Here is a 26,039-nt window from a genome sequence, read left to right on the forward strand (position 1 = left end):
CACACAGACAATTTCTCCCCATACTCTTTAGAATTATTTTCTTTTCTCTTTTCTTTTTTTTTCTTTTTTTTTTTTTGAATTATTTTCTTAGAATGAATTCCCAGGAAGTGGATTATTCTTTCAAAGGCTATGATTGTTTTTATGGGTCTTTATCTCCCCACTCCCCATTTTGTCATGGTGCTTTCCCAATAAAACAAATTTGTTTTATAAAGCGTACATCTGTTTCACTGTGACTTTGCCAGCATTGTTATTTTTATTTTGAAAACTTTTTTGGAATGAAGTGGTAACCAATCATTTCTTTGTCTTTTCCTTTTATTTTCCCGAAAGGCTGAACATTTTAAAAACAAAGTCATTTTTTCCCCCCTTTTTGTAAACATCTGCTCAAATCCTTTGTCTTTTTGACCAGTAGTACTTGGTATTACCCGTATTTATTGATATGGGTTCTTTTTATTCTGGATATTTAGTTCTCTCTCATTTTCACAATATTTTTTCTGTTTTCTCTTTTGCTGCTTATTTTTGTTTTCAGTGCACTAATTTTGTTTTCAGTGCACTTTACGGGATATTTATAGTTTGAGTTATTGTTCAAACCTATGACCCTAAGATTAAGAGTCTCATGCTGTATGACTGAGCTAGCTGGAAGGCCACTAAACTGTTTTTCTAGACTCATGTCTAGTTGTCTCAATAATATTGAGTTACACAGTCACACATATTTCTAATTTAATTGTGTTTGGTTCGTTATATATTACATTTTATGAAATGTAAGGTCAATTCTGGAACCTTTCTCTATTCCAGTAGTCCAAAGGCCAGTAGTATATTGTTTAAACCACAGCAACTTTATATAATATTTAAAAGTAGATTGTAATTATCTCTGTTGTCCATATAGTCCTATTGTAACAAAATACTTTGTTTTTCACCTTTTTCAATATGAATTTCAGAATACCTTGAAACCTGTTATAAAAAGCCTGTTAAAATTTGCTTTGAATTTGTGCTAAATTCATATTAATTTTCAGAAAGTTTTAGTACATTGTTTTTACTGTATCTGGTATTTTTGTGTTTTACACTTACCCATTCCCATTTTTGTTTTGTAATGTGCTATTTCTAAGTTTCAAACACTATCATATAATACATTTCTTTTTGTTTATTATGTGTTTCGATTTGGATTTTTACTGATAAAGGTAAAAAAGATGAATATGAAGTGACCTCTTCTTTCAAATTGGTCACATCCTGGTGGTTGTACTCAGGTCATTTTAATATACAACCTCTGACTAAAACCACTGCTTTTAGAGCTAGCTACTATTACTCATTTTTCTCGTCATCATGTATTTGTCAATTCCTTGTTTATTCTTTTTTTTTTTTTTAAATATAGGTACGTACCCTAATTGTAAAAGATGTGTGGTCCTATTTTTTTTCAGTGACAATTTTACTTCTGTTTACTTCTGTCTACTATAGTAACCATGTAACACAATTTGTTCAGGGTCCTTTTATAGCTGCTGGGAACCTTTGCCAAGAAAGTTGCACCAAAATTTAAGTATAGACAGGGAAGCTAGGTTTAGGTATATTAGCCATTGGTTTGTTATGGGTTCAAATAAGGATAGGTAGTTGAAAATTATTTGGATGTCTGTATTCTGTTTAGAATTGGAGTGATTTTGAACATGATAATTTAATTTGAACTAGGTCATTTCTGATGTTAATAATAAGTTGTCTTCTCTAGGTTTCTGCATTCTCCTTATTAATTCTTGAGCTTCTTAATTTCTAGGGTGTGTTTTCTCCCTGTGTCCTTCCCTAATCTTACACCTGTTGCTCCTCAATTTGTGTGTATGCACATGTACATGTAAGGATTTTTCTGATGAATGTGCAGGGAGCAGTGCTGTACTTAGTTTTACCTTACTTTTGCCAGATTCTACTAAAAATTTTAGGTGAGTTTAGCCCTGTTTATTCAACTAAATAAGATACTTGGGAATTTATATCTAAAGGAAGAATCTCAGTCATTGTAAATAAATGACCTAAAGTCATTATTGTGGAAATCAATCAGAGAAATCCCTTTCTGGAGTTTTACATCCTTTTTGGAACTCTTTTGGTATGACAGCTATATGACTTTAACACTTCAGAAGTAATTGGATTTGGTGTTTATATATCAACTTCACAGTTAAAAAAAAAAAAGACTAGCGTAGTACTTTAATTTTAGATTACAACTTTGAATCATTAAAAAACAGTAAGGGATCTGGAACCAAGGACCCATATAGGAATCGAAGAGGCATGTAATGAACATAAGACTAATATACTAATTATGTATGGTGCTCTTTTGCTGACTACTTCTTCCATTTTAGATAATGAAAGAAATCCAAGAACATAAAATTAAAATATATGAATTTCCAGAAACAGATGATGAAGAAGAAAATAAACTTGTTAAAAAGATAAAGGTAGGTTCATCCCTGTACATACGCTAAAGTAATCTGAGGCCTTAAAAACATACTACAGCGTCCACAGGAAAGATCAAAAGTATCAGTGTTTTAAGTAGTTGGCTTACAAAATACCTAGGAATATTTAATGTTGAATTCAACTTTATAGTTAACTTTGAAGATTAGCTAGTATATATAATAAGGAATTGTATAAACTACTGAGGTGAATAACACAATTCTTATTTCAAAGTGTTTTTAATTAACTGGCTTTCATATTATGTAATTTTTTTCTCTCTTAAAAAGTGATGAGAAAGGAGAGAATTCGTTCTGTTATGTTTTAATTGCCAGACAAAAATGTATTTATTTTGTCTCTATAAAAGCCAACCAAAATTACAGCTAGATAGGAGGAGTAAGTTCTAGCGTTCTGTAGCATTGTAGGGTGGCTGTAGTTAACAGTAATTTAGTCTATATTTTCAGATAGCTAGAAGAGGATTATGAATGTTCCCAATACAGAAAAATAAGTTTGAATTGATAAATATGCTAATTACCCTAATTCAATCATTACATATTTGTATAAAGTTATCAGAATACCATACTGTACCCCACAAATATGTACAATTATGTTTCAATTAAAAACAATAAAAACCAACCAAAAATTCACATCAACATATTTTCTGTATTTTATCATGGTTTTCTATGTACTTTGGCCCTAAAAATGGTATACTGAATAATGGCATTATGTAGGCAAATATCTTGGAATAATGAAATTCTTATACATTGCCTGTGAAGAATTTCTGCAGTTGTAAATAGCTGCTTAGGTATTTCTGGGAGCCACAGAATTGTGAAGGGCTGAACATGGATGAACACAAATCCAGTCACCAGGATTTGAAGTTCCAAAGTTAGAGCTTAACAAATATACTATTACCTGGTTTAGGTACCGTTATAGTTGGTTTGTGATCAAGTAGGCAGGCTAGTCATTAGCCCCCCCCCCCTTTTTTTCCCCCAAATGCCAATATATTTTTTACCTTTTATCCCCCCCAGGTATGGGACAACTTTCTGTAGTGATTTTTAGTAAATAATTTGACCAGTATATGCTTGAATATTCTTAACATGAAAGAGAAAATTTAATTTTATTTATTGTTTACCTTGGTGGCAATACCATGTGATGGCAGTTTACTAAATATTTGTTAAATGGCCTATAAAAACTAATGCAGAAACTATCGAAAGTAAATTTTTTTTTTTTTGGCTAACCTGTTAAGTAATGTAACTTTTTTTATTCTTGAATTTGTGAGGACTACAGAGATATATTTGAACAAGAATACTTTGTTTTATAGGACCGTTTACCTCTTGCTGTGGTAGGTAGTAATACTATCATTGAAGTTAATGGCAAAAGGGTCAGAGGAAGGCAGTATCCTTGGGGTGTTGCTGAAGGTAAGATTTTCTTCAGTGAATGACTTTCTAAAAGATCTCAAAACTGATTAAAAATTTGTATTTATAGTAAGTAGTACAGTATGCACACTGTATTGATATAGTCTAGATTTTCAAGGATAATACTGATTTCAGGTTCTTGTAGTCTCAATTTTCTCTTTAAGTACATTGATATTTTTCAAACCTGTATCCTACCAAGTCAGGCAAGTGTGTGTTAAGTCCTAAAGTTGTAGTATAGGTTGAACATTCTTAAAGAGAAAATTCAAAATGTGAATTGCTCCAAAATAAAACGTTTTGAGCACTGACATGCTGCTCAAAGGAAGCGCTCACTGGAGCATTCCGAATTTTGGATTTTTGGATTAAGGATGCTCGACCAGTAAGTATAGCACAGATATTCCAAAATTCCAAAAAAATTCAAAACACTTCTGGTCCCAAGCATTTCAAATAAGAGATACTCAACTTGCCCCACCCTGGCTGGCATCCTGCCTCATCATTAAGTCTATTTCTGTTTTCATATTTGAAAACATAACTAAAATTGAGGGGTTCTTTACCTGGGGCCCAAAGTTTGCTCCCAGGGAATCTAATGAACCACCTGGAATCAAACATTTTGGAGAGAAGGCCAGTCACTTTTATCGGAATGTCAGATGGTCATGGACCCTCAAGAATGATTGAAGAAATTTGTAAGCCCAGTTAAAACATCCACAGTCTTCTTTCCTCAGTGCAAAAGTTGCCCTTTTTGATATCTCATATTTAGAGTAAATATGAGATATTTACTCTATTACATATTAATCTCTTATTAAGAGATCCTCTTTACTAGTTTTGTAAGGAGTTTTTTGTTTTCTTTTTTAACCTGCTATCTTAAATTATTAAGGGTTAAGTAAGGAGTTTTAAATACCAATAAAATCTTAGTTATAACACCAAGCCTCAGAAGTCCTTCCTCTTGGCAATAGGTTTATTGTATTGGTTTAATCTGATACTTAATCTTCTGTATTATAGTAAGCTGAAACCAAAATTGAGATTTGATTGTTTTATCTGTTTGTTGCTATTATTTTTGAACTTTGTTTTTTTTTTTAAGAGACAAGGTCTTGCTATGTTGCCCAACTGGCCTCAGAATCCTGAGCTCAAAGTGATCCTCCCACATCATGCTTCTCCCACATCCCGGCACTATAAGCACACACCACTGCCCCTGGTTTATTTTGAACAATTCTTTAATTTTTAGGATATTGTTTCAAGTAACTGTCCTTATTGGCAATTTTCCCATCAGTGACCTGCGTACCTTGTTCCCAGCTCTCTCTATCATGCCCAGGCAACTTTTACTTGCTGAGCTGGGGCTTTAGAACTTACCCCTTAAAAATACGCACCGGAGAAATTGATTTGCATCTCTCTTTTGTAGTTTACCCCTCTACTCCCAAGTAATATTCCTATTTGTGATACATTCTTTAAAAATAAAAGTAAAGAACCTGAAAGTTCTTGGCTCCCTTTTTCATTTTGGTTACCTTAAGATTTTTTCTAAAGTGATTCTCCCTTCACTCACACCACTGAATTTTTTAAATGTATTATAGAATAAATATATTTTTTACCAATAATAAGATTTCCCCTTTCAGAATTTCAAAGTTGTTTCTGGAGAGTTCATTTGTTAGGTTTACATATCTATTTCTGAGGATTAAACTATAATAAGGCAATAATACAGTACACTTCTCTGTCATGCCCTCACATTGAGTGTACTATGGTAGTGTTAAATCTCAAAAAAATTGATCTGTTTTGCATTTCCTCTCCTTGTTTTTACACCCCAAGTTCCTGTGAAATATTTTTTGAAAAGAGTAGGTTTAGTGGAAATATAACATATGCGGTCTGTTTTTTTCTTACAGTTGAAAATGGTGAACATTGTGATTTTACAATCCTAAGAAATATGTTGATAAGGTAAGTGCAAGCAATGATAGAAATAGCATAAAATTTTCTTTCCCTAAGTAAGAGTTGGACAGATTTACTTTTTGCCTTCTATAAATGTAGCTAATTTAAATTTATATCTTCAGTCTAGCCATGAAGTAAACACTACATGTAGATGATTCTTTCTCCAAGGTTTTGAAGTCATGAGCAAAAGTTGCAAAGTAATTTGTCTAGGGATACATAGGAAAATTAGTCTCTTTATCATTATACTTTGTGTCGAGATTTAATACTGAAATAACTATGGAAAGTGAAGTAGAAGAGGCTCTTTTTTCTTAATGTGAAAACCTTGTGAAAACTATATAAGAGAAGGCTAGTTTTTGAGTCCAAAGCTAGAATTTGAATGTTAAAAGGTGCACAGCCTGGTAGCTGGTGAGTAGGGCACATTTTATGTACTGGAACATAGTGAATAAAACCAGTATTCCTACCAGGTGAGAAATCCCTAAATTGTGTCTTACACACCTGCTGAAAGAGAAGGAAAGCCTATGGGAGCAGGACATCGAGGCCATCCTGATTAGAGGACCAGGACTGGTAAAGAGGATCTCTTACTAATGAATTAGAAAAGCAGCAGCAGAGAGGAAATCATGAAGAAAAAGTGTAATAGGACTAGAGATGTTAGTAGACAAGGAACAGAAAGGGCATCAAAATGATCCTCAGTATTTTCATGTTGAGACACATTCATTCCCCTCCCTACCTGACTCCGCATTTCCTACTTTTCTCTCTTGCTTCTCTACACCTTTACCACATACTCTCTTTAACCTTCAGTTTTAGATGTCTGTCTTTAGTTGATATCTATTAATTTTCATACCTCTACCCACTTTCCCAAAACATAAGAATCTCTTTTGCTGTGTAAAGAAAGGTAGTTACATAAATATGGATAATAGTTGGAAATCATGGAATAACAAGAGGTCATTCTCAAGGTGAGAAGTGAGGGGGAAAATTTAAGAGAGTCAAACTGCTACCTCAAGAAATACAATAGAGGTGAGAGTGAATTTTGAAATTAAATAAATGGCATGTAATTGATCTTTATTTTCAAAGGAGCAGGTGTTCTTGGTAGGAACTACATGATAGGGTTAATTCAGCAGTTGAGGTTGCCAGGCCTCACTTAGTGGAGAAGAGCAAAAGCACGAGAAGGTCATCCTCTGGGTTTTGAGAATACAACACTTCAGGCTCTATTATGAACCATTCCCTTCCTCTTCCATTCTTAAGGTGTGACTTCAAAAGAATACATATTAATAATATAATCTGCTATGACAGTATATAAGTAGAGAATGTTTAATAAATACTAATTACCATGGCATTCCTCTTGTTTTTAATCTTCTATGGTACTTGCCTAGTGCTTGACACAGTGGCATTCTATAACTTTTTCTTGTGTATTTTAAAAGTATACAATCAATAATTGCCTACATACCTAAAACACTGTAGAGGGGAAAGCTAGTTACTGAGCCAGAGGCTACTTTGTTGAGATGGAGTCTCACTTTCTTGCCCAGGCTGGAGTGCAGTGGCACGATCTTGGCTCACTGCAGCCTCCACCCAGGTTCAAGTAATTCTCCTGCCTCAGCTTCCTGAGTAGCTGGGATTATAGGCATGCACCACTACACCTGGCTAATTTTTGTATTTTTAGTAGAGACAGGGTTTCACCGTGTTGGCCAGGCTGGTCTCAAACTCCTGACCTCAAGTAAGCCACCTGCCTCAGCCTCCCACAGTGCTGGGATTACAGGCTTGAGCCACCACACCCACCCAGCCCAGAGGCTACTTTGAATATTCGAAGGTTCACAGCCTGGCGGCTAGTGAGGGACTTCCCTAGTATAAGCATTACAGAGCAAATTGACCATGCCTGCAGGAAGATTTAATACAGCAGAGCAGCAAGACTTTTATGCCTAAAAATTCTAAAGTTATTATTAAAAAGATGTGTATTTAATTTAGCTCATGTCTTTAAGACAAAGCCATCTAGTGGATATTTAATAAATACTTGAAGGAAGGAAATAAAATACCAATACCAATATTACAGATGTCTGTAAATCCCAAATAATTGAAATCTTGCAGGTCAAAGGAATAGTGGTTGCTTCTGAGAAAGAGGCAAGTTCAAAGAAGTTCTCTTGCTAATTAAGAGAACTAACTTACTCCAGGCAAACCAAGGAAGACGATGGAAAGGAGGAAAACTATACAGATATTTTCAGGGTGTGGATATGGGTGTTTCAGAAATCAAATGGGGAAAGAAAACAAAAGGAGAACAGAAAGAGTTACGATATCAGCAATGGGAAATGGAAGAGACAAATTCCTGAAACTGTGGGGAAACTATTGCTAATAAACAAATTATTTTGAGAATGGAGGAGTGGGTTGAATCATAAAATGATAAAGTATATTTAATTAAATGGAAAAAAGACTTTCATAACCTGAAAAAATCAGAATTATGTAGTCGTATAGAAGACTTTAGTGATTTTAGTGAAAAGAAAAATTATTCATTATCTAAAATGTTAGATGACACTAACAAAAATAACTTAACAATTAGTAAATTCACCTTACTTTTATCTTACACATTCATGCAAACAGTTCATGTAAGTTTTCTTCCTTAGGACCTTTAACAATTTTTCAGGGATGCAGTGATGATATGTAATATATAATAAATAAAATTAGGCAAGGTGCAGTGGTTCACACCTGTAATCCCAGCATTTTGGGAGGCGAAGGTGGGAGAATTGCTTGAGCTCAGGAGTTCAAGACTGGCCTGGGCAACATGGTGAAACCTCGTCCCTACTAAAAATACAAAAAATAGTCGGGCGTGGTGGTGCATGCCTGTAGTCCCAGCTACTCAGGAGGCTGAGGTGGGAGGATGGTTTGAGCCTGAAAGGCAGAGGTTGTAGTGAGCTGAGATCGTACCACTGCATTCCATCCAGCCTGGGCGACAGAGCGAGACCCTGTATCAAAAAAAAAAAAAAAACGGAAAAGAAAAATTAAATAAACATTGTTTTATATTGGCATAGGTATTTGTTATTTTTCTCCACTTAGAGAAACTGGTTCCAAAAAGTGTTTATCATATCTCAGCTTCAATCTTGAGTTATGAATTCTGTTAAAATTCCTATCATCTGCTATCTGCATTGGGATGCAAAAGGTAATGGCATGTTCCTTGTAAAGGGGAGCTTACAGTTGAAGAGATATGATGTCACCTGTGACGTATACTTGTACCAAAAATGAATGACAACCAAGGAGAAAATGGTCATGGTTGGAATGCTTTGATGTCAAGGCTGGGAAAAAGGTTTCCAAAGCAATTAAGTCTTTGACGAGAGATTGACAAATTAGCATGAACTGTTCATTGTCAGCCACCAGATATGCCAGGAGTAGGGAGCTGCCTGACTTGCCTGAAGTGGAGTGGTAGAACTTCAGAAGTAACTATTGTGGCTATAAGAGAACGTGAATTTATTGAGGGACAGAGTCTGGGAGATGAGATTTTTGGAAAAACCAGACTTAGGACTAAGGGGAGTCAACTATCAGAGAATTGCATGGAAATGTCAGTACGAAATGAATCAGAGTAATTGAATATCACATTTTGTTCCCAAAGGGGGAGATTCAAGAAGCTGGATTGTGAAGTAACAGTAAAGGTTTTCTGGTTGTAAGGAATGATAAAAACAGTACAACAATATACTTTTTTTTTCTTTTTAAGACGGTCTCTTGCTCATGTACTCAGGATGGAGTGCAGTGCGTGATCTTGGCTCACTGCAACCTCCACTTCCTGGGTTCAAGCGATTCTCCTGCCTCAGCCTCCCAAGTAGCTGGGATTATAGGTGCTTGCCACCACGCCCAACTGATTTTTGTATTTTTAGTAGAGATGGGGTTCCACCATGTTGGCCAGGCTGGTCTCGAACCCCTGAGCTCAGGCAATCTGCCCGCCCCGGCCTCTCAAAGTGTTGGGATTACAGGTGTGAGCCAGCGTGCCCAGCCAACAATACACCTTTGTGTTTGTCTCCCAGAAGGGAGTTTTAGTAAAGTGGTGAAGACGAATGATGGCAGATATAGGAAGTTTGAGATAGAATGGATGATGAGAAGAGAGAGGACTGACAATACGGTATTGCCATACCATGTATATCCAAGAACACTACATTGGTAAAGGATATCCATAGAGCAGCTAAGGATATCTTCAGTGTCTTGAATTATTAAATAATGATGATATCATCTCATATGTATTGTAGACTTATATATATTGATTTTATATATGATAGAAATGCTGTAAGCAAAAATTTGTTTAACCGAAATACCACTTTCACTAGACAGTTTGAAGAAACAGAAAATTACTCTAAAATTTCCTTGTTTGAAAACAACTTGATATGTGATCTGAAATTTATTATTATATATTAATAAAAACTCATATATTACCTTAGTAATATTGCTAAAAGGCAGTTTCTTTTAGATTTTATGAGCTTCAGTAGTAGCCAATCTGCACTCTGTTGTCTAGTATTTAAATAGATAATATAAAGATGAATACTCTTTCATAGAAAGGTCATCCTTCAGTAACTGTTTTGGGGGATTTATAGGTCTTAAAATCTCACTGGAATCTAAATTTGGTGTCAAGTTAGCTTATTTTTTGTTGGTCTACTTTGAGTGTAAATGAAAACAGATGAATGCCACCTTCCTTAACAATAGTCTTTTGTTCATTTTAAATCTGAAATTTTTGTTTTGGTAAAATTTTGAATGTATATTAAAACTTTTTAAGCTTTTTTCCCCCTAGCTATTAATAGAAGCAAACTCTTGCTGTTTGTTTATGACAGAACACACATGCAGGACTTGAAAGATGTTACTAATAATGTCCACTATGAGAACTACAGAAGCAGAAAACTTGCAGCTGTGACTTATAATGGAGTTGATAACAACAAGAATAAAGGGCAGCTGACTAAGTAAGTATATTTTTTTTTCTCCAAAAAGGTATTATTTCTGTAGTCAATAATCATATTGTTTCATTTTCATTAAATTTCTTCTGGCTACTCAGTAGAAAATTTGGATAATGTTCTTTGTGCACAGCAGCATAAATTTATATTGTTATGCTTTGTTAATAGTAGAAGCTTTTCTGAATGAACCATTTTGATAGTTTTCACTTACAAATTATGTGGAAACAAAGGACAGGCTTTAACAAAAGGAATATTTAGATGAATTTGTTCTTGGTTACCTTCTCTATTCCTATTCCAGGGAGTAAATTAGCTGGAGTTTCGTTTTCTTCTTTTGGTTGTTAGAGTGGTGTAAGTGACTACCAAGTGTGTAGCTTTGCCCTGTTGAGCTTATATCTCAAGCTGTGGTGGTTTCATGTTGGGGTCGAAAAAAGAGATGTGTGAGGAAGCTGGTAACCATGTCTGTGCCCTACTTTTTTAAAATCTGTCATTATTGAAAATCATAATTACATCATATGTCACTTAACAGTGGGGATACATTTCTGAGAAATGTGTCATTGGGCTATTTTGTCATTTTGTAAACATCATAGAGTATCTACACAAACCTAAATGGTAGAGCCTTCTACACACCTAGGTTATGTGGTCTAGCTATTCCTTGCAGGCTATAAACCTATACAGCATGTTACTGTACTGAATGTTATAGACAGTTGTAACATAATGTCAAGTATTTGTGTATCTAAACATAGAAAAGGTGCAGTAAAAATACAGTGTAAAAGATTAAAAATGGTATATCTGTATAGGGCACTTGGTTTGAATGGAGTTTGCAGGACTGGAGATTGCTCTGGATGAGTCAGTGAGTGTGCAGTGAGTGAACGTGAAGACCTAGGACATTACTGTACACTACTGTGGACTTTATGAACACTGTACACTTAGGCTATACGAAATTTATTTTTTAAATTTCTCTTCAATAATCTTACTTTGCTGTAACTTTATTTTATAATAACTTAAATTTTAAAAAACTTTTTGGTTCTTTTGTAGTAGCACTTAGCTTAAAACACAAACACATTGAACAGATGTAGAAAGATATTATCTTTATAATCTTTATAAGCTTTTTTCTATTTTAAAAGTTCTTTCTTTTTTCACTTATACCTTTTTTTGTTGTTGTTAAAAACAAAGACATAAACTTGCACATTAGCCTAGGCCTACTCCGGGTCAAGATCATCAAGATGCCACTGGGCAGTAGGAATCTATGGGCCACCATCATATATGCCATCCCTTGTTTACTGAAATGTCATTATGCAGTACATAGCTATATTGCAAAACCATTTTAAATAATGTGCATTTGTAGCTAGGTGTTATCTACAATTAGACGATAATCCTGAAGGATCAACTATATAAATACGAAAGACAAATTCTCAAAATAGCTATAGTATTTTCCATAGTGGTTAACATGCCTTATAATGGAATAGAAAAATGTCCCTTCTTAAATATTTAAAATACAAGATTCTGTTTGAGGTAAGCCTCAATATGTGAACAAAAGGAAGGCTTTTTATCTCTTTTAGCAAAATGTTTATTGAGTAACTTTGGCACAAAAATGTAAGGATCCATCATAGTGAATATTGTTCATAAAATCCTAATTCACTTTAAACTTATCATTAACGATGCACTTTTTAACTCATTAAAAGAAACGCATACACAAAGCTACTGATAATTTTGTATGTTAAAGTGCTAGTACATATTTTTTGTTAAATATATGTACTTATTCAATATTTTTTAAAAACATTTGTTATGTTATAGATAAAAGGAATTATTTATTTGTTCCCATGTCTCAAATATAAGGCTTTTTAAAGTAGTGCTGTTGGATGCAGGTAAGATAATTCATAGAAAAATAGAAAACTTTACAGTATCATTAAGTTTCTTTCTGCATATACAAAATTCTACTGTGTGGATACGTGAGTTAAACTATATCCCAGGTGAAAACATAATTAGTAGAATTCTACTGGAAATATATCTCTTAAAGAGAGGAATCATGACCATACTTTGCCTATGCAAATAAAAAAAGAAATGTTTGCATTGCTAAAAAGCAAATTGGCCCAGGAGCTAGCATAATATTTTATTTTATGTTAATAATAAATAGGAATTAGATTGTTACTACTTCATTGAATAACGCATACTGAACCTGAAAGAAATCGCTTAGAAGTTTTATCTATTAGTTGTATCTGACATTGTCTTGAAAATGTTAGCAATTTCAAAAAATATTTTTGTTAAATTTTTCTTTAAAAGTCATTAACAACTTATGGTGCTTTAGCTGATGTAAGGTGCTTTTCCTCATAGCTCAGTACATATCCATGAATAACTGAAAAGAAAGACTAATGTTTAAATAAGTGACGTAGGTGTGAGTTTAGGCTTCTTTTAATGTTCTTTTTGTATTGCTCTCATGTGACTCTCCATAGCAACGTATTCTTTGACAGTGGTAGTGGGGAGGGGTTGAGAGTTGCAAGAATTTTGGAATGGAAGGTGAACCTATTGAAAATTTATAGTTAAATTGATCTTTGGCAATGTATGTTTCACAAAGTGCTAATCACACTTTGGTTTTAGAATATAAGCTAAACTTTTTAAAGATGTTAGACATTGAATAGTAAAATACATTCATGTGCCACATAATGATGTTTCAGTCAATGACCGACTGCATATACAAGATCCCATAATATCGTGTGTCTATACCATAGAGCCTAAGTGTGTAGTAGGTTATACTATCTAAGGTTGTGTAAGTACACTATGTTGTTGAACCGATGACAAGTGAATTTCTCAGAATGTATCCCCGTTGTTAAGCAGTGCATGACTGTGAATCAATTTATCTTATATTTAATTTTCTGAGGTAGTTTTGGGCACACTGTAGAGTCTATTGAAACATGAAGTAAACATTAAAAATACATGTGTAGATGTCTGAAAATGTGCCTTTCTGTTATGTCAATAGCCCTAGAACAATTCTATTTCAGAGGGACTTAAAACAAGAAATAGATTGTATGGTTTAAATCTGAAGAATAGCTGAACTTGTCCAGTCAGCTATAATTTGTCTCAAGGTTAGATCTGGAGAAGTGGATGCTGTTCTTAGCAGCTATCCAGTAATTACCTGTTTCTGACAAAGTATGGAGCCATCCAAGTACTTCTTGCATCCCTGTATGGAGGGTAATGGGTGGTTGAAAGCCACAGAAAGGGTAACCTCTCAAATCAAAGAAAATTCAGCAAGGGTTTGTAAAGGAAAGGGGAGAAGAGTTGGTCATATGCAGATTGCTGATCTCTTAAAGGAAGTGTGATCCCCAATAAGAGGAGGGCCGTCTTTTTTTTTTTTTTTTTTTTTCTAAACTTCCTTCTTGAAGTTTTATCTGCCTCCTTTTTCCTTGATCTTCCTTGTACCCTTTACTTAAAATCACATTTTATTGGTGACTCTTTTTCAGAACTGATGTCCATCATTGGTACCAATTGTGACAATAGATACCTTGCTCCAAGTTGGGGCACACCCTAGTCTCTCTTTCCCTTATGTTAATTTATTTTTCTGTTCTCCATAGCCTTTTCCATCAGTCATCTTGGGAAAACTTTATAAGTGAATGACTAAAAATACAAGTTTCAAAGGCAGATTCTCAGAATTCTTGATACATGACAGAGTTTTCATTGATCTAAATAGAAATAAAGACAATTTGCTGAAAATTTCAAGTTGTTTCAAAAAATTAAACTTAGTTATGTCTTTTACTCTTTATTCAAGTGTCCTTTCATGAAATTATAATGATAGTAGTTGGAAGTTTTGTTTATGTTTGGTTTTAATACTCTCACATGGCAAAACAAAATGTTGGCAACCATTATTACTCAAAATTTTTAGAAATTTTTATTGAACTTTGAAATTATTTAAGTGAAATTCCTTTGGAAAATTTTGCACATAGTGACCTACTAACCACTGGAGCAAAAGTATGTAAATCTACTTGCTTAATTTGTTCTTTAGGAAAGACCACACACATAATTTAAATGAAACATGATTGTCTTTTATTATACTCCAAATGTGGGTCATATGTAATGCAGCAAAGTAGAACTTGACTAGGTCATCCTTATGTGGCATGGTGGCTATAATTCTCTTATTGGTCACATGAAGGGATGTGGCTTGCAGGAATTTTAACCTTATAAAGACAACCCTAGAAGGAGCTAAATCATTGGGGGTTTAGTTTCATATTCCGGTTATGTTGTAATCATTTTCTTTTTCTTGTTTTACTAGGCTTTCTTCATTTCTTTGTCTGGGTTTTTAATTTCACTGATAGGTTTATAAGCTTTACTACTATACGGGGGTGGGTAAGAGTTTCCTATTAAAAAGCAGGCAGGCAATAATACAACTTAAATGGTTTTTCCAGCCATTTAATAAAAGGTTTTACTTCGAAAAAAATAGTAAATGTGAAGATAAAAAGTGATCTCCCTACATTTTCTACATTGTAAGCACAATTTTTTGTTTCGATTTTCTAAAAATAAAGATGACTAGAAGTGAGGTGTTAATATAAAAATTAAAAATTTGAAAGATCATTTTTACTGGTGAGAGACTTCAATAATTCATTTTAAATATGCATGAACATTTTTTCACAGTATTTGAGTATATTTGGTCAGATTATTTTTACAAGGCTAAAAAACTTACAGTATCTTAACTGTTAAATAATTGCAAATTTCTTTTAGAAACACACATTTGCAGGTTTAAAACTTTCAACAGACTTTCAGAAGATAATTGCACAGCATATTTATTTTTATAGTGATTTAGTGTAATGATTATGAACATAATTTGGGAAATAAATTAGCTTTAGCGAATTTTACTGTAAATTTTTTATTTAGGGCACATACCTTAATAATTTGTGAAAGCTATGCATTTGCCTTTAATTGCAGCTTTTAGCATGCTTTACTTTAAATGTGCCAAATCACTAATTTTTTTTCCTTTAGGTATGATACAGTTGAAGGCATGTAAGGCAGGAGATTTTAAATACTTAAATTTTGAATTTAAAAGAGGATATTTTTTTCTTCGAGATGGACTCCTGCTCTGTCAGCCAGGCTGGAGTACAGTGGCACGATCTTGGCTCACTGCAACCTCTGCCTCCTGGGTTCAAGCAATTCTCCTGTCTCAGCCTCCCAGGTAGCTGGAATTACAGGCGTGTGCCACCACGCCTGGCTAATTTTTGTATTTTTAGTAAAGATGGAGTTTCACCATGTTGGCCACGCTGGTTTCAAACTCCTGACTTTGTGATCTGCCCACCTTGGCCTCCCAAACTGCTAGCATTACAGGTGTGAACCACTGTGCCTGGCTTAAAAGAAGATTTGAAACATCATTGCATGTTTTATCCGCAGTCTCTTATTTTCCCCCCTAGAGTTATTTAAATAATAATTTAGGTGGCAAAATTACTTGCTCTTTCCCAAGGATAAGATAAACATTTTATAGATGAGTTGTATAAGTAGGAATAGATATTTCTCTCTGATTTCTAATTTAATATATTTACAATCATAATTGTTGGAAGTTGCTTAAATACACATTCAGTTACTTAAGGTTAGCAGTCACAAAATTGTTTTTAGATTGTTTCTTTTTTAGAGACTAAAAAAGATTTTCGGGGTGTTAGGGGACAGTGGGAATTATAGACTCTTTGAAAATCTAACAAAAGCTTTGGACCCTTTCACCAGAAGAATCCTGGCAAACACAAACACACATTTGGTATGCTGTTTCAGGGCAGTCATTGACACTGTGTGTGCTCAAGAGATCAGAGGCAACTGTATTAAAAACACCTGCCATTAATATGAGGGGTATATTATTAAGAAGCATCTCAACTTTTAACAAAAAAAGATGATATTTACACTTGAAAATGTTTTTCAGCTGACTCTACTTTTAAAATGCAGGTTCTTGTTCTAAGTTAATATGTCTGGTTAGTTTCATTTTCAGAACTTCTGATTCATTGTTTAATTGGAAAAATGTATGTCAGGTTAGCATGTAGAAGTTTTCTTTTAGTGAAGAAATATCCTTGATTTAAACAACATTTTATTCTAATTTACGCAATTGCAAAAACAGATCATCTTAATTCATAGCATTATATCACATCTTTGTTCTTGCCTTTTTGTTAAGAAAAACTGGTAGCCAATATTCTGTCCTTTTTGTTTTGTTTCTAACATTTTCTATCTAGCTCTTTTGCCTGCTTCCCTGTTAGAAAAGAAAATTGCTGTGATGGTCAGAAATATTTAGCCTAATAAGGAGAAAAGTCACCATAATAAGAGTGTGTCAAATCAGGGTTAAAATGACTAGCCTTAAAGTTATGGGTGAAATCCAAGGTCTGGTTTTCGTTTTTAAGCCATGGGTTAATTTTTTTTTTTAAATTAGCGTATTACAGTAAAATTTACCCATTTAAAATATAAACCTCAATCAATGGTCAAAGCCTGTTTTTATGGAGGCAAAACAAGCATGCTTTATTAACAAAGCCAAAGAAGAACCTATCTCTTTAGTTTGTCCCAGGGTATTGAATAATTTTCAGAGATTCTCAAAGCAAAGAGCTCACTTCCTGCTCCTGGGCTGAAAGCACTAGGTACTTTGGCATTCTCTTGTGTCTCTGTGTAAGTATATTAGCCTTAACATAAAGCCCACCTGTAAATATATCTCAGTGTGAAAATTTTGAACACAATTCTACAAAGAGATTTGAGTCCATGGACTTCAACGTCAACAGAGTGAACTTTTTTTTTTTTATTTAACTATGCTTATGTCTATTTTTTTGGCATTTAAAAATAATTATTAACAAAATATTTGCTCCTGATTATCTCTGAGGTATGTGTGTGTGTTTTAAATCACTGAACATCTTTAAAACTTAAGACAGTGAAATATTTGAGTTAAGTAGAATGAATTTTCAAGAGCATTGAAGTTATCATAAGGGGCCTAGAAATATTCTGTATGCCTAAATAGTGCTCTAGGTATTGACTAGTAGTTGTTTCCAACGTATCAGTTCAGTTACCAAAATAAATAATAATTTTTGTGTTGTTAGTAGCTGTCTTAGAAGAGATTGTAACACTTGAAATTCTGGTAAAACTAAAAATATTCTACATATGTTAACTTCATTACTCATTTTCTATTTTTCATGGTAAAATGTTGTCTGAAGAACAAAATTAAATTATTTTCTTCTAATGTTTCATTCTGTGAATGTATTTTGGGAATTTTTTTCCCATTTTCCTTCTACAGTTTATTTGGTATGTCATCCTTAGATTTGATATGCAGTAGGTTTAGAGAACATCTTTGTTTTTTAGATTTTTTTCATAAATAATCAAGTTTTATATATGAAATATGGAAAGAAGTTCTAGGTTATAAATATATTAATAGTGACATATAGCATCTGATTTGTTTTCATCAGCTGTTTCATAGTTCTGTATTATAATTTTTATTCGCAGACATTTAATGATTACCCTTAATATTCGTGACAGGAGCCCTCTGGCACAAATGGAAGAAGAAAGAAGGGAGCATGTAGCTAAAATGAAGAAGATGGAGATGGAGATGGAGCAGGTGTTTGAGATGAAGGTCAAAGAAAAAGTTCAAAAACTGAAGGACTCTGAAGCTGAGGTAATCAGTCTAATATCCCATCTCTTAGCAGACATTGTGTTCCTTTTTAAGTAGTATCTTCAGTAAAATTTATAGATAATATAACCTTTTTATACATATTTTTTCAAAATTAATACCCTAGTGTAACAAAACGGATAAATTTCTAGAAGCAAGCACTGTGTTTATAATAAAATAATACATACTTCAATATGCAGGTGCTTGGACGTAGTATATTAGGTAGGACAGTGTAATAGAATACTTATAATGGATTATTAGTTATAATGAACAAGTTTGAGTTGTGAAAAATAAAATTACAAACCATTCCATACAGGTGGCATAAGAACACTAAAGATGAGAGTTTGGGGGTGGATTTATGCACAAAAACTGTGTTAGGATAATAATAATTGACCATATTTATTTGTGTATGAGTGAAAAAGAGGGAAATAACCTTTATTGAACTAAAGACATGCCTGGATAAATTCCACACAATTAAAGAAGAGAAAATTAGGGAATGTGATATTTTTGTTAACAGGTTAGGCCTTCTTTATTTATAATGTAGTGTCAAGGTAGTTCCTGGTGTTACAACATTGGGCAGGGTAATGACAAAACATCCCAGAAGACATATCTACTATCTTGAAACCCTTGTAGATGTTGAGTTATACATTTAGTTTCTATTAATCAAAAAGACCTTGGAGACATTTCCTTCAATAGGTGGCAAGAAAGAAAAGTTGGAGAAAAAGATAAACTGAACATTAAAAATCCATAGAGCAGTTAGTTTGATAGATGTCTGAGAATAGTAGAAAAAAAAACTATGGGTAATCCCAAAATAACAGTGGTTTCAGTATGAAGTTTTCTTCACATAAATTTGTTATAATTAAAAATTATAAAATAGCCTGGGCATGGTGGCTCATGCCTGTAACGCCAGCACTTTGGGAGGCTGAGGCACACAGATCACTTGAGTTCAGAAGTTCGAGACTAGCCTGGCCAACATGGTGAAACCTCATCTCTATTAAAAATACAAAAATTAGCTGGATGTGGTGGTGAGTGCCTGTAATCCCAGCTACTTGGGAGGCTGAGGCTGGAGAATCGCTTGAACCTGGGAGGCGGAGGTTGCACTGAACTGAGATCACGTCACTGCACTCCCGCCTGGGCGACAGATCAAGACTTTGCCTCAAAAAACAAACAGACAAACAAAAAGCCCTATAAAATAATAAATTATTTTAAAATATGTGAGATGAGGTCCAGGTGTGGTGGCTCACATCTATAATCCCAGCAGTTTGGGAGGCCAAAGAAGAAGGATTGCTTGAGTCCAGGAGTTTGAGACCAGCCTGGGCAACATGGCAAGACCCAATCCCTATAAAAAATTTTTAAAAATAGTTGGGCATGATGGCCTGCACCTATGGTCCCAACTACTCAGGAGGCTGAGGCAGGAAGATTACTTGAGCCTGGGAGATCGAGGCTGTAGTGAGCCATGATTGTGCCACTGCATCCCAGCCTGGGTGACAGAGCTAGACCTTGTCTCAAAATTATATACATATATATATATGGATGACAGTAATATAAAATAGTTTTAAAACAATCTTTAATGATAAAATTTAGTAAGATCCCTGTTTTATGTGGCTTCACTAATATTTGTATCTAAGTGTATGAAGAAGAGATTCAGATCTCTCGTTATATTCTTACAGTTGATCTCATTGCTTTTGTAATTACCGCATAAAATATGGAAACCTTTTTTGACTAAAGGCATAACAAAAGTATGCTAATCCATTGAGTAAATAGAATGCACGGAATGAAAAAGTATTAAATAATTTCGAGGAAATGTTTTTATTCCACATCATTTCTCTTACATTATTGGGCTTTTCTTGTAATTTCTTATTAAAATCTTTCACTGTTGTTATATTTGTTGTGAGTTTAATTTAGCAGGGGTATGGAATAATTCCTCCTGGTTTGAGACTGCTGAGCACTACAGGATTAGCATCCCTGGCACTGCCACTAAATGCTAATAGCAGTGCCCTCCTATCATAGGGCAAACCAAAATGTGCATACACACACACCCCTAATCAAGAGTCACTGTCTTAGCTATTGCTGTTGTATTATAAATGAATAATTAAAGTTCTTAACATGACATTTTGGAGATTAATTTATCAGCATGTTGTAAATATATGCATTGAGTCTCTACCTCTTCAGTAATTCACATATAATCTGGAAAATCTATATCCACAAGGGGAAAAAAACAGGAATAATCAAGAGTCTACTACATTATCTCCACACTTAGATTCCATTGAGAATCTAAAAGTAGTTTAACTTATATTTGAGGCAGATGTATTTTAGGACATGTTGCTAAAAGTAAATATTACGAACAAGTAATTGTGAACCTGTAGCCAAGGAACCCTTTGGGAATTTTAATGATTACTGTGAATGGTGAAGACAGTTTTGAAGAACTATTCTTTGAAGGATGGAATGTTAACATTTCAAGGACCTGTGAAGAGCTCTGGGCCAAGGTTCCCACCAGATACTCTAAGCCATTAGAGAATTAGGCATGCTCATTCTAGATTCTTTGTCTTTTATGAAACCACATCTAGAGTGTATTTACCAACATCCCTGTGATAATGAGTTTGCAAATCATCATGTATATGATACATGATATATATTGTGTAAATATACATGTGAATACATAAATCGGTAAAGAAACCCTTTTAGCCTTGTTTAATACAGTCTCTCCTTAAATCCATTATGCTGGAAATACTTGTTTGGGGCACAGCTAGCAGCACAGTACATCAGCCACAGCACCAAGCAACTTTCATTTATTGTGTTGTCTAGCGCACACCACAGCCCTACAAGGTAGATATTATTGCCCATCTCTCCTTTATAGATAAGAAGGATAAATTAACTTAGTATGCCAGCATTTGAACCCAGTTAATTTTTAAGTTAAGCTAGATAGGTCCACAGTCCTGTTTTTTCACAATTTCAGAATGGAAAAAACTCTGAAAACTGCAAAACCTAACATGAACTAAGTTTTAATCCTACATATTGTGAATATTTATATATTTTACTGAAACAAATAAAAAGTAATGTGTTTGATTATACTTGTTGCCCCAGATAGCCCAGGAGGTATTTTATAAATATAGTGTATACTCCTTTCTAAGCGGTGTTGTCGTTTTAATAACTGAAAAATGTTGAACTTCAAAAGGCATCTGACCCCATGGGTTTCTTAAGAGTGAGATTGTGACCTATACCTTTATCTACATGCAGTTAACACAAAAGATAATTACTTATATGTAACAAGTTAAAGAATGATGAACACTGTAAGCCTACTACCTGGCTTAAAAAAATAGAATGTTATCAACTCATTTGAAGACGCTGTGTGCCTGTCCCGTATTGTATCCCTCTCTCTCATTCCCAGAGGTAACTACTATTCCGAATTGTGTATATGTGACTCTTTTCATTTAAAAAAAAAAACTAGAGACATTTTCTTATGTTCCTACTTTCTGACATTTCTTAGTAACTTGTTTGCTGTCATCAGGAAGATATCACCTCAGACTTGATTCATGTTTGCTTAAGTGTGTCTTAGGTGATTTTGTTTTGTAGGAATTGCATGAAATAATTGAAATAGGAATAAATCTGAAGTCACTTCGGGCTTGCAAAAAAAAATTGTATGCAAAATTATAGTAACATATATAATATGTATATAATATATAATACATATAATAGTTATATATTAACATTATGTTAATGTTAACTCACCAGTGTAGTAAAATCTGTAACAGAACATAATTCCTGGATAACTGAAGGTTTTGAATAGTCCTTGGGTATTTGGCATAGAAGGATTTAATCTGATTTTTAAAATTTGTTGACTTTTTTTTTTTTTTCCAGAAATGGATTGACTTGCACCTAAATGAAATTACTTATCTAATGATCTCTTGGACTTAAAGCACTTTGTTTCTTCAGTTACTTTGCATGAGTGTTTACTGCCTCTCAGTCAGCATTCTTTACAGTATTAATACACAGAGGAGGAAGGACCACCTGCATTAGAATCACTGTAACTTGTTGAAAATCCACATTTCCAGACTTAACACCCAGATATTCTAATTCAGTACGTCTGAGTGAGGTCCAGGATTCTATATTTTTAACAAACATCCCAGGCGATTTGCATGAAGACCAATGTCTGAGAACCACTGCTTACAGGAATCAGAGTACTTTGCTGGCATCTTTGAGCTCTTAGGGTCCTAAACTACCTGCTTTCTTTTCACTTGTCTTAGCTTTCTAAACTTGGAATTAGGAGGCTTATTCAAGTCCTGGTTCTTCGACTTTCTGGCTAGCAATCTTGGGCAAGTCACTTAAATTCTGCAACTGTTTCCTCATCTGTACAATGAGAACAGTGATGTGTTCACTGCCCAGCCTCCAACATATTTGTGATTAAAGAAAAACGAGATAAGATAGTAATTTTCCATTATAAAGTACTCCACACTGTTAAGTTTGTTGCTTTTTTTTTTTTTCCTGTTTCCCAAGATTATTGTCTTGGGTCACTGGCCTTTTGGGTGGCAGGTCCTAAAGGAGGAGGAGTCCTTGACAGTGCTTTCCAGGTAGTACTCTGAATTTACAACAGGGCTATTCAAATAGTGCTCATACTCCTTATCATTAGGGTGTCTGGATGAAACATACCTCTGCTTCTGGTTTCTTAAATAGTTTTGTTTTATATATTGTGCTATGATTTAGCTCCAGCGGCGCCATGAGCAAATGAAAAAGAATTTGGAAGCACAGCACAAAGAATTGGAGGAAAAACGTCGTCAGTTTGAGGATGAGAAAGCAAACTGGGAAGCTCAACAACGTATTTTAGAACAACAGAACTCTTCAAGGTAACTAATAGCAGATTACTAAGAAATGTGTGTATTAATGTTTTAAAGAATTGTTTTCCTACTTATTTAAAAAACATTAGAATAACACTTAAAAAGTCATCACCCATTATCATGCATTCCAAACACAATGGTTTTCATAGATAAATATTTTTATATGGATGGATACAGTCTGTGTTCATTAGCAGTATTTTTTCAGTACATCTTTCATGACTTAATATTCATAATTATGATCTAGCAACTTCATAACATTCTCCCCAGTTAACTTACCTTCATTGGATTTCTTACCTCCTCCCCCCAGTTGTTGGACATAAGGGTTGTTTTCAATTTTTGGCACACAAAGGGAACATTCTTCAAAATCTATTACATATTTAGGGGTATGTTTTAACTGTTGAATTATGTTTTTACGATAAAATTCTTAAGACAAAATGTTAGATATTTAATTTCCAATACAACTAATCAATTACTTTCTCTTAATTTATACAAAATTCAATAATATTTGTACCTTGGTTTTCTTTTCCTTAATAGTTTCACTTAAAACTGAAAAGTGGCATTCCTATAAGGATTATATAGTTTATCCTCATTACTAAACATTTTCAGATTTGACATTTGTTCTACTACACTACCCTACTGTTAACATTTTCCCCAAAGAAGAGGAAAATAGATTTGTAAAAGCAATTGCACTTCAAAATGCAAATGACAGTGGGGGAAAAAGAATACCCTGTTTGCTGCCAGTTGATACTTTTTAGTTTGTGCTGTTTCATTTGGGAAGAATTGTTCTTGTATATTAAAATGGAGTTTTGCCTGATTTTTTTACTGCTTATCCTGGAGTTTTGTCAAATATTTGATTGTCTAAGAAAATGCTATTATAGATTAACATTGTCTTAGCTGTTTACTTCTAAATCTTTTAATTTTTTTCAATGAAAAAGTAGTATCTGAAAATCGCAACATTGTTGTAATTGGGTTAGCTGTTGTTATCATGTTGTCTATCATGTTTATAAAATGGTTACTCATCTTGCTTATTTTCCTTTTATCCTTTAGAACCTTGGAAAAGAACAAGAAGAAAGGGAAGATCTTTTAAACTCTCTATTGACCACCAGTTAACGTATTAGTTGCCAATATGCCAGCTTGGACATCAGTGTTTGTTGGATCCGTTTGACCAATTTGCACCAGTTTTATCCATAATGATGGATTTAACAGCATGACAAAAATTATTTTTTTTTTTGTTCTTGATGGAGATTAAGATGCCTTGAATTGTCTAGGGTGTTCTGTACTTAGAAAGTAAGAGCTCTAAGTACCTTTCCTACATTTTCTTTTTTTATTAAACAGATATCTTCGGTTTAATGCAAGAGAACATTTTACTGTTGTACAATCATGTTCTGGTGGTTTGATTGTTTACAGGATATTCCAAAATAAAAGGACTCTGGAAGATTTTCATTGAGGATAAATTGCCATAATATGATGCAAACTATGCTTCTCTATGATAATTATAATACAAAGGTTCCATTCAGTGCAGCATATACAATAATGTAATTTAGTCTAACACAGTTGACCCTATTTTTTGACACTTCCATTGTTTAAAAATACACATGGAAAAAAAAAAAACCCTATATGCTTACCGTGCACCTAGAGCTTTTTTATAACAACGTCTTTTTGTTTGTTTGTTTTGGATTCTTTAAATATATATTATTCTCATTTAGTGCCCTCTTTAGCCAGAATCTCATTACTGCTTCATTTTTGTAATAACATTTAATTTAGATATTTTCCATATATTGGCACCGCTAAAATAGAATATAGCATCTTTCATATGGTAGGAACCAACAAGGAAACTTTCCTTTAACTCCCTTTTTACACTTTATGGTAAGTAGCAGGGGGGAAAATGCATTTATAGATCATTTCTAGGCAAAATTGTGAAGCTAATGACCAACCTGTTTCTACCTATATGCAGTCTCTTTATTTTACTAGAAATGGGAATCATGGCCTCTTGAAGAGAAAAAAGTCACCATTCTGCATTTAGCTGTATTCATATATTGCATTTCTGTATTTTTTGTTTGTATTGTAAAAAATTCACATAATAAACGATGTTGTGATGTAATATTGTGTGGGGTCTTAAATATCCTACAGTCGATGTACAAGAGTAGAGTATGTTTGGGAAGAAACTTTTCAGCTTAAGTTTGCCTCCTCTACAATGACATCTTTTATATGCTTGTCTCATTTAGAATGCATATGTGCTGATTTTCTAATTTAAGAGATACCATATCTCTCTATTCATTTCTATCTCTCATGTGTATGCTTATTTTTCTGAGAACATTTTTTTCCCCCCAGACAGGGTCTTGCTTCATTGCCCAGGCTGGAGTGCAGTGGCACAAACACAACTCGACTGCAGCTTCAACCCTCTGGGCTCAAGCAGTCCTCCTGCCTCAGCCCCCTGAGTATCTGGGATTGCAGGCATGCACCACCACGCCTGGCTAATTTTTGTATTTTTTGCAGCCTCCCAAAGTTCTGGGATTACAGGCATGAGCCGTCATGCCTGGCCTCTGAGAACAGTTTTTGACTCATTCAGATTAGGTATACTCTCAAGTCCCTGGAAACTGAAATTTTTTTTAACTGTAAAGAGGGTAGTGTCATTTCTTTTCTTAAGGTCAAGTGACATAGATTTTAACGTAATGCATAATTTAGGTAAGAAATTAATGTAGCCTAGTTTATTATCTTGAAATGTTTTACCCTATTTACTTTTTGAAATTAATGACATAAGCGGAGGGAATAATTATAAGTCAATAGCAGAGAGATTGTTGTTTGGGTGTTTATTTTTTTCAGTTTTTGTTTTGAGAGATTGGGTTAACACCTCTAGCCAAACTTGTTTGGTTTTAGGGAGGCTAACAATAACCTACTGAATTTGGAAAATGCAAAGGTAAAAAATGTATATAGACTGCCTGCCTAACTGGTTAAGTACTAC

The 26,039-nt window shown here is 33.9% G+C and overlaps 1 protein-coding gene across 9 annotated transcripts in view; it reads left to right on the top strand.

Annotated features, from left to right (window-relative positions):
• The window catches only part of SEPTIN7 (septin 7), a 104,494-nt gene extending 79,316 nt beyond the window's left edge, over positions 1-25,178 (top strand). For 6 of the 9 annotated variants that reach the window (XM_054687078.1, NM_001197121.1, NM_001009103.2 and 3 more), the window contains 7 exon segments: positions 2,328-2,420; positions 3,734-3,830; positions 5,696-5,747; positions 10,532-10,657; positions 18,116-18,251; positions 22,947-23,086; positions 24,125-25,178. In XM_054687078.1, the coding sequence (XP_054543053.1) occupies positions 2,328-2,420; positions 3,734-3,830; positions 5,696-5,747; positions 10,532-10,657; positions 18,116-18,251; positions 22,947-23,086; positions 24,125-24,164 (684 nt within the window). In that variant the 3' untranslated portion in view covers positions 24,165-25,178. 9 annotated transcript variants of the gene reach the window in all.
• Positions 25,179-26,039: the final 861 nt, after the last annotated feature.

The sequence above is a fragment of the Pan troglodytes genome, chromosome 6 (assembly GCF_028858775.2).
Source record: "Pan troglodytes isolate AG18354 chromosome 6, NHGRI_mPanTro3-v2.0_pri, whole genome shotgun sequence".
Taxonomy (NCBI): domain Eukaryota; kingdom Metazoa; phylum Chordata; class Mammalia; order Primates; family Hominidae; genus Pan; species Pan troglodytes.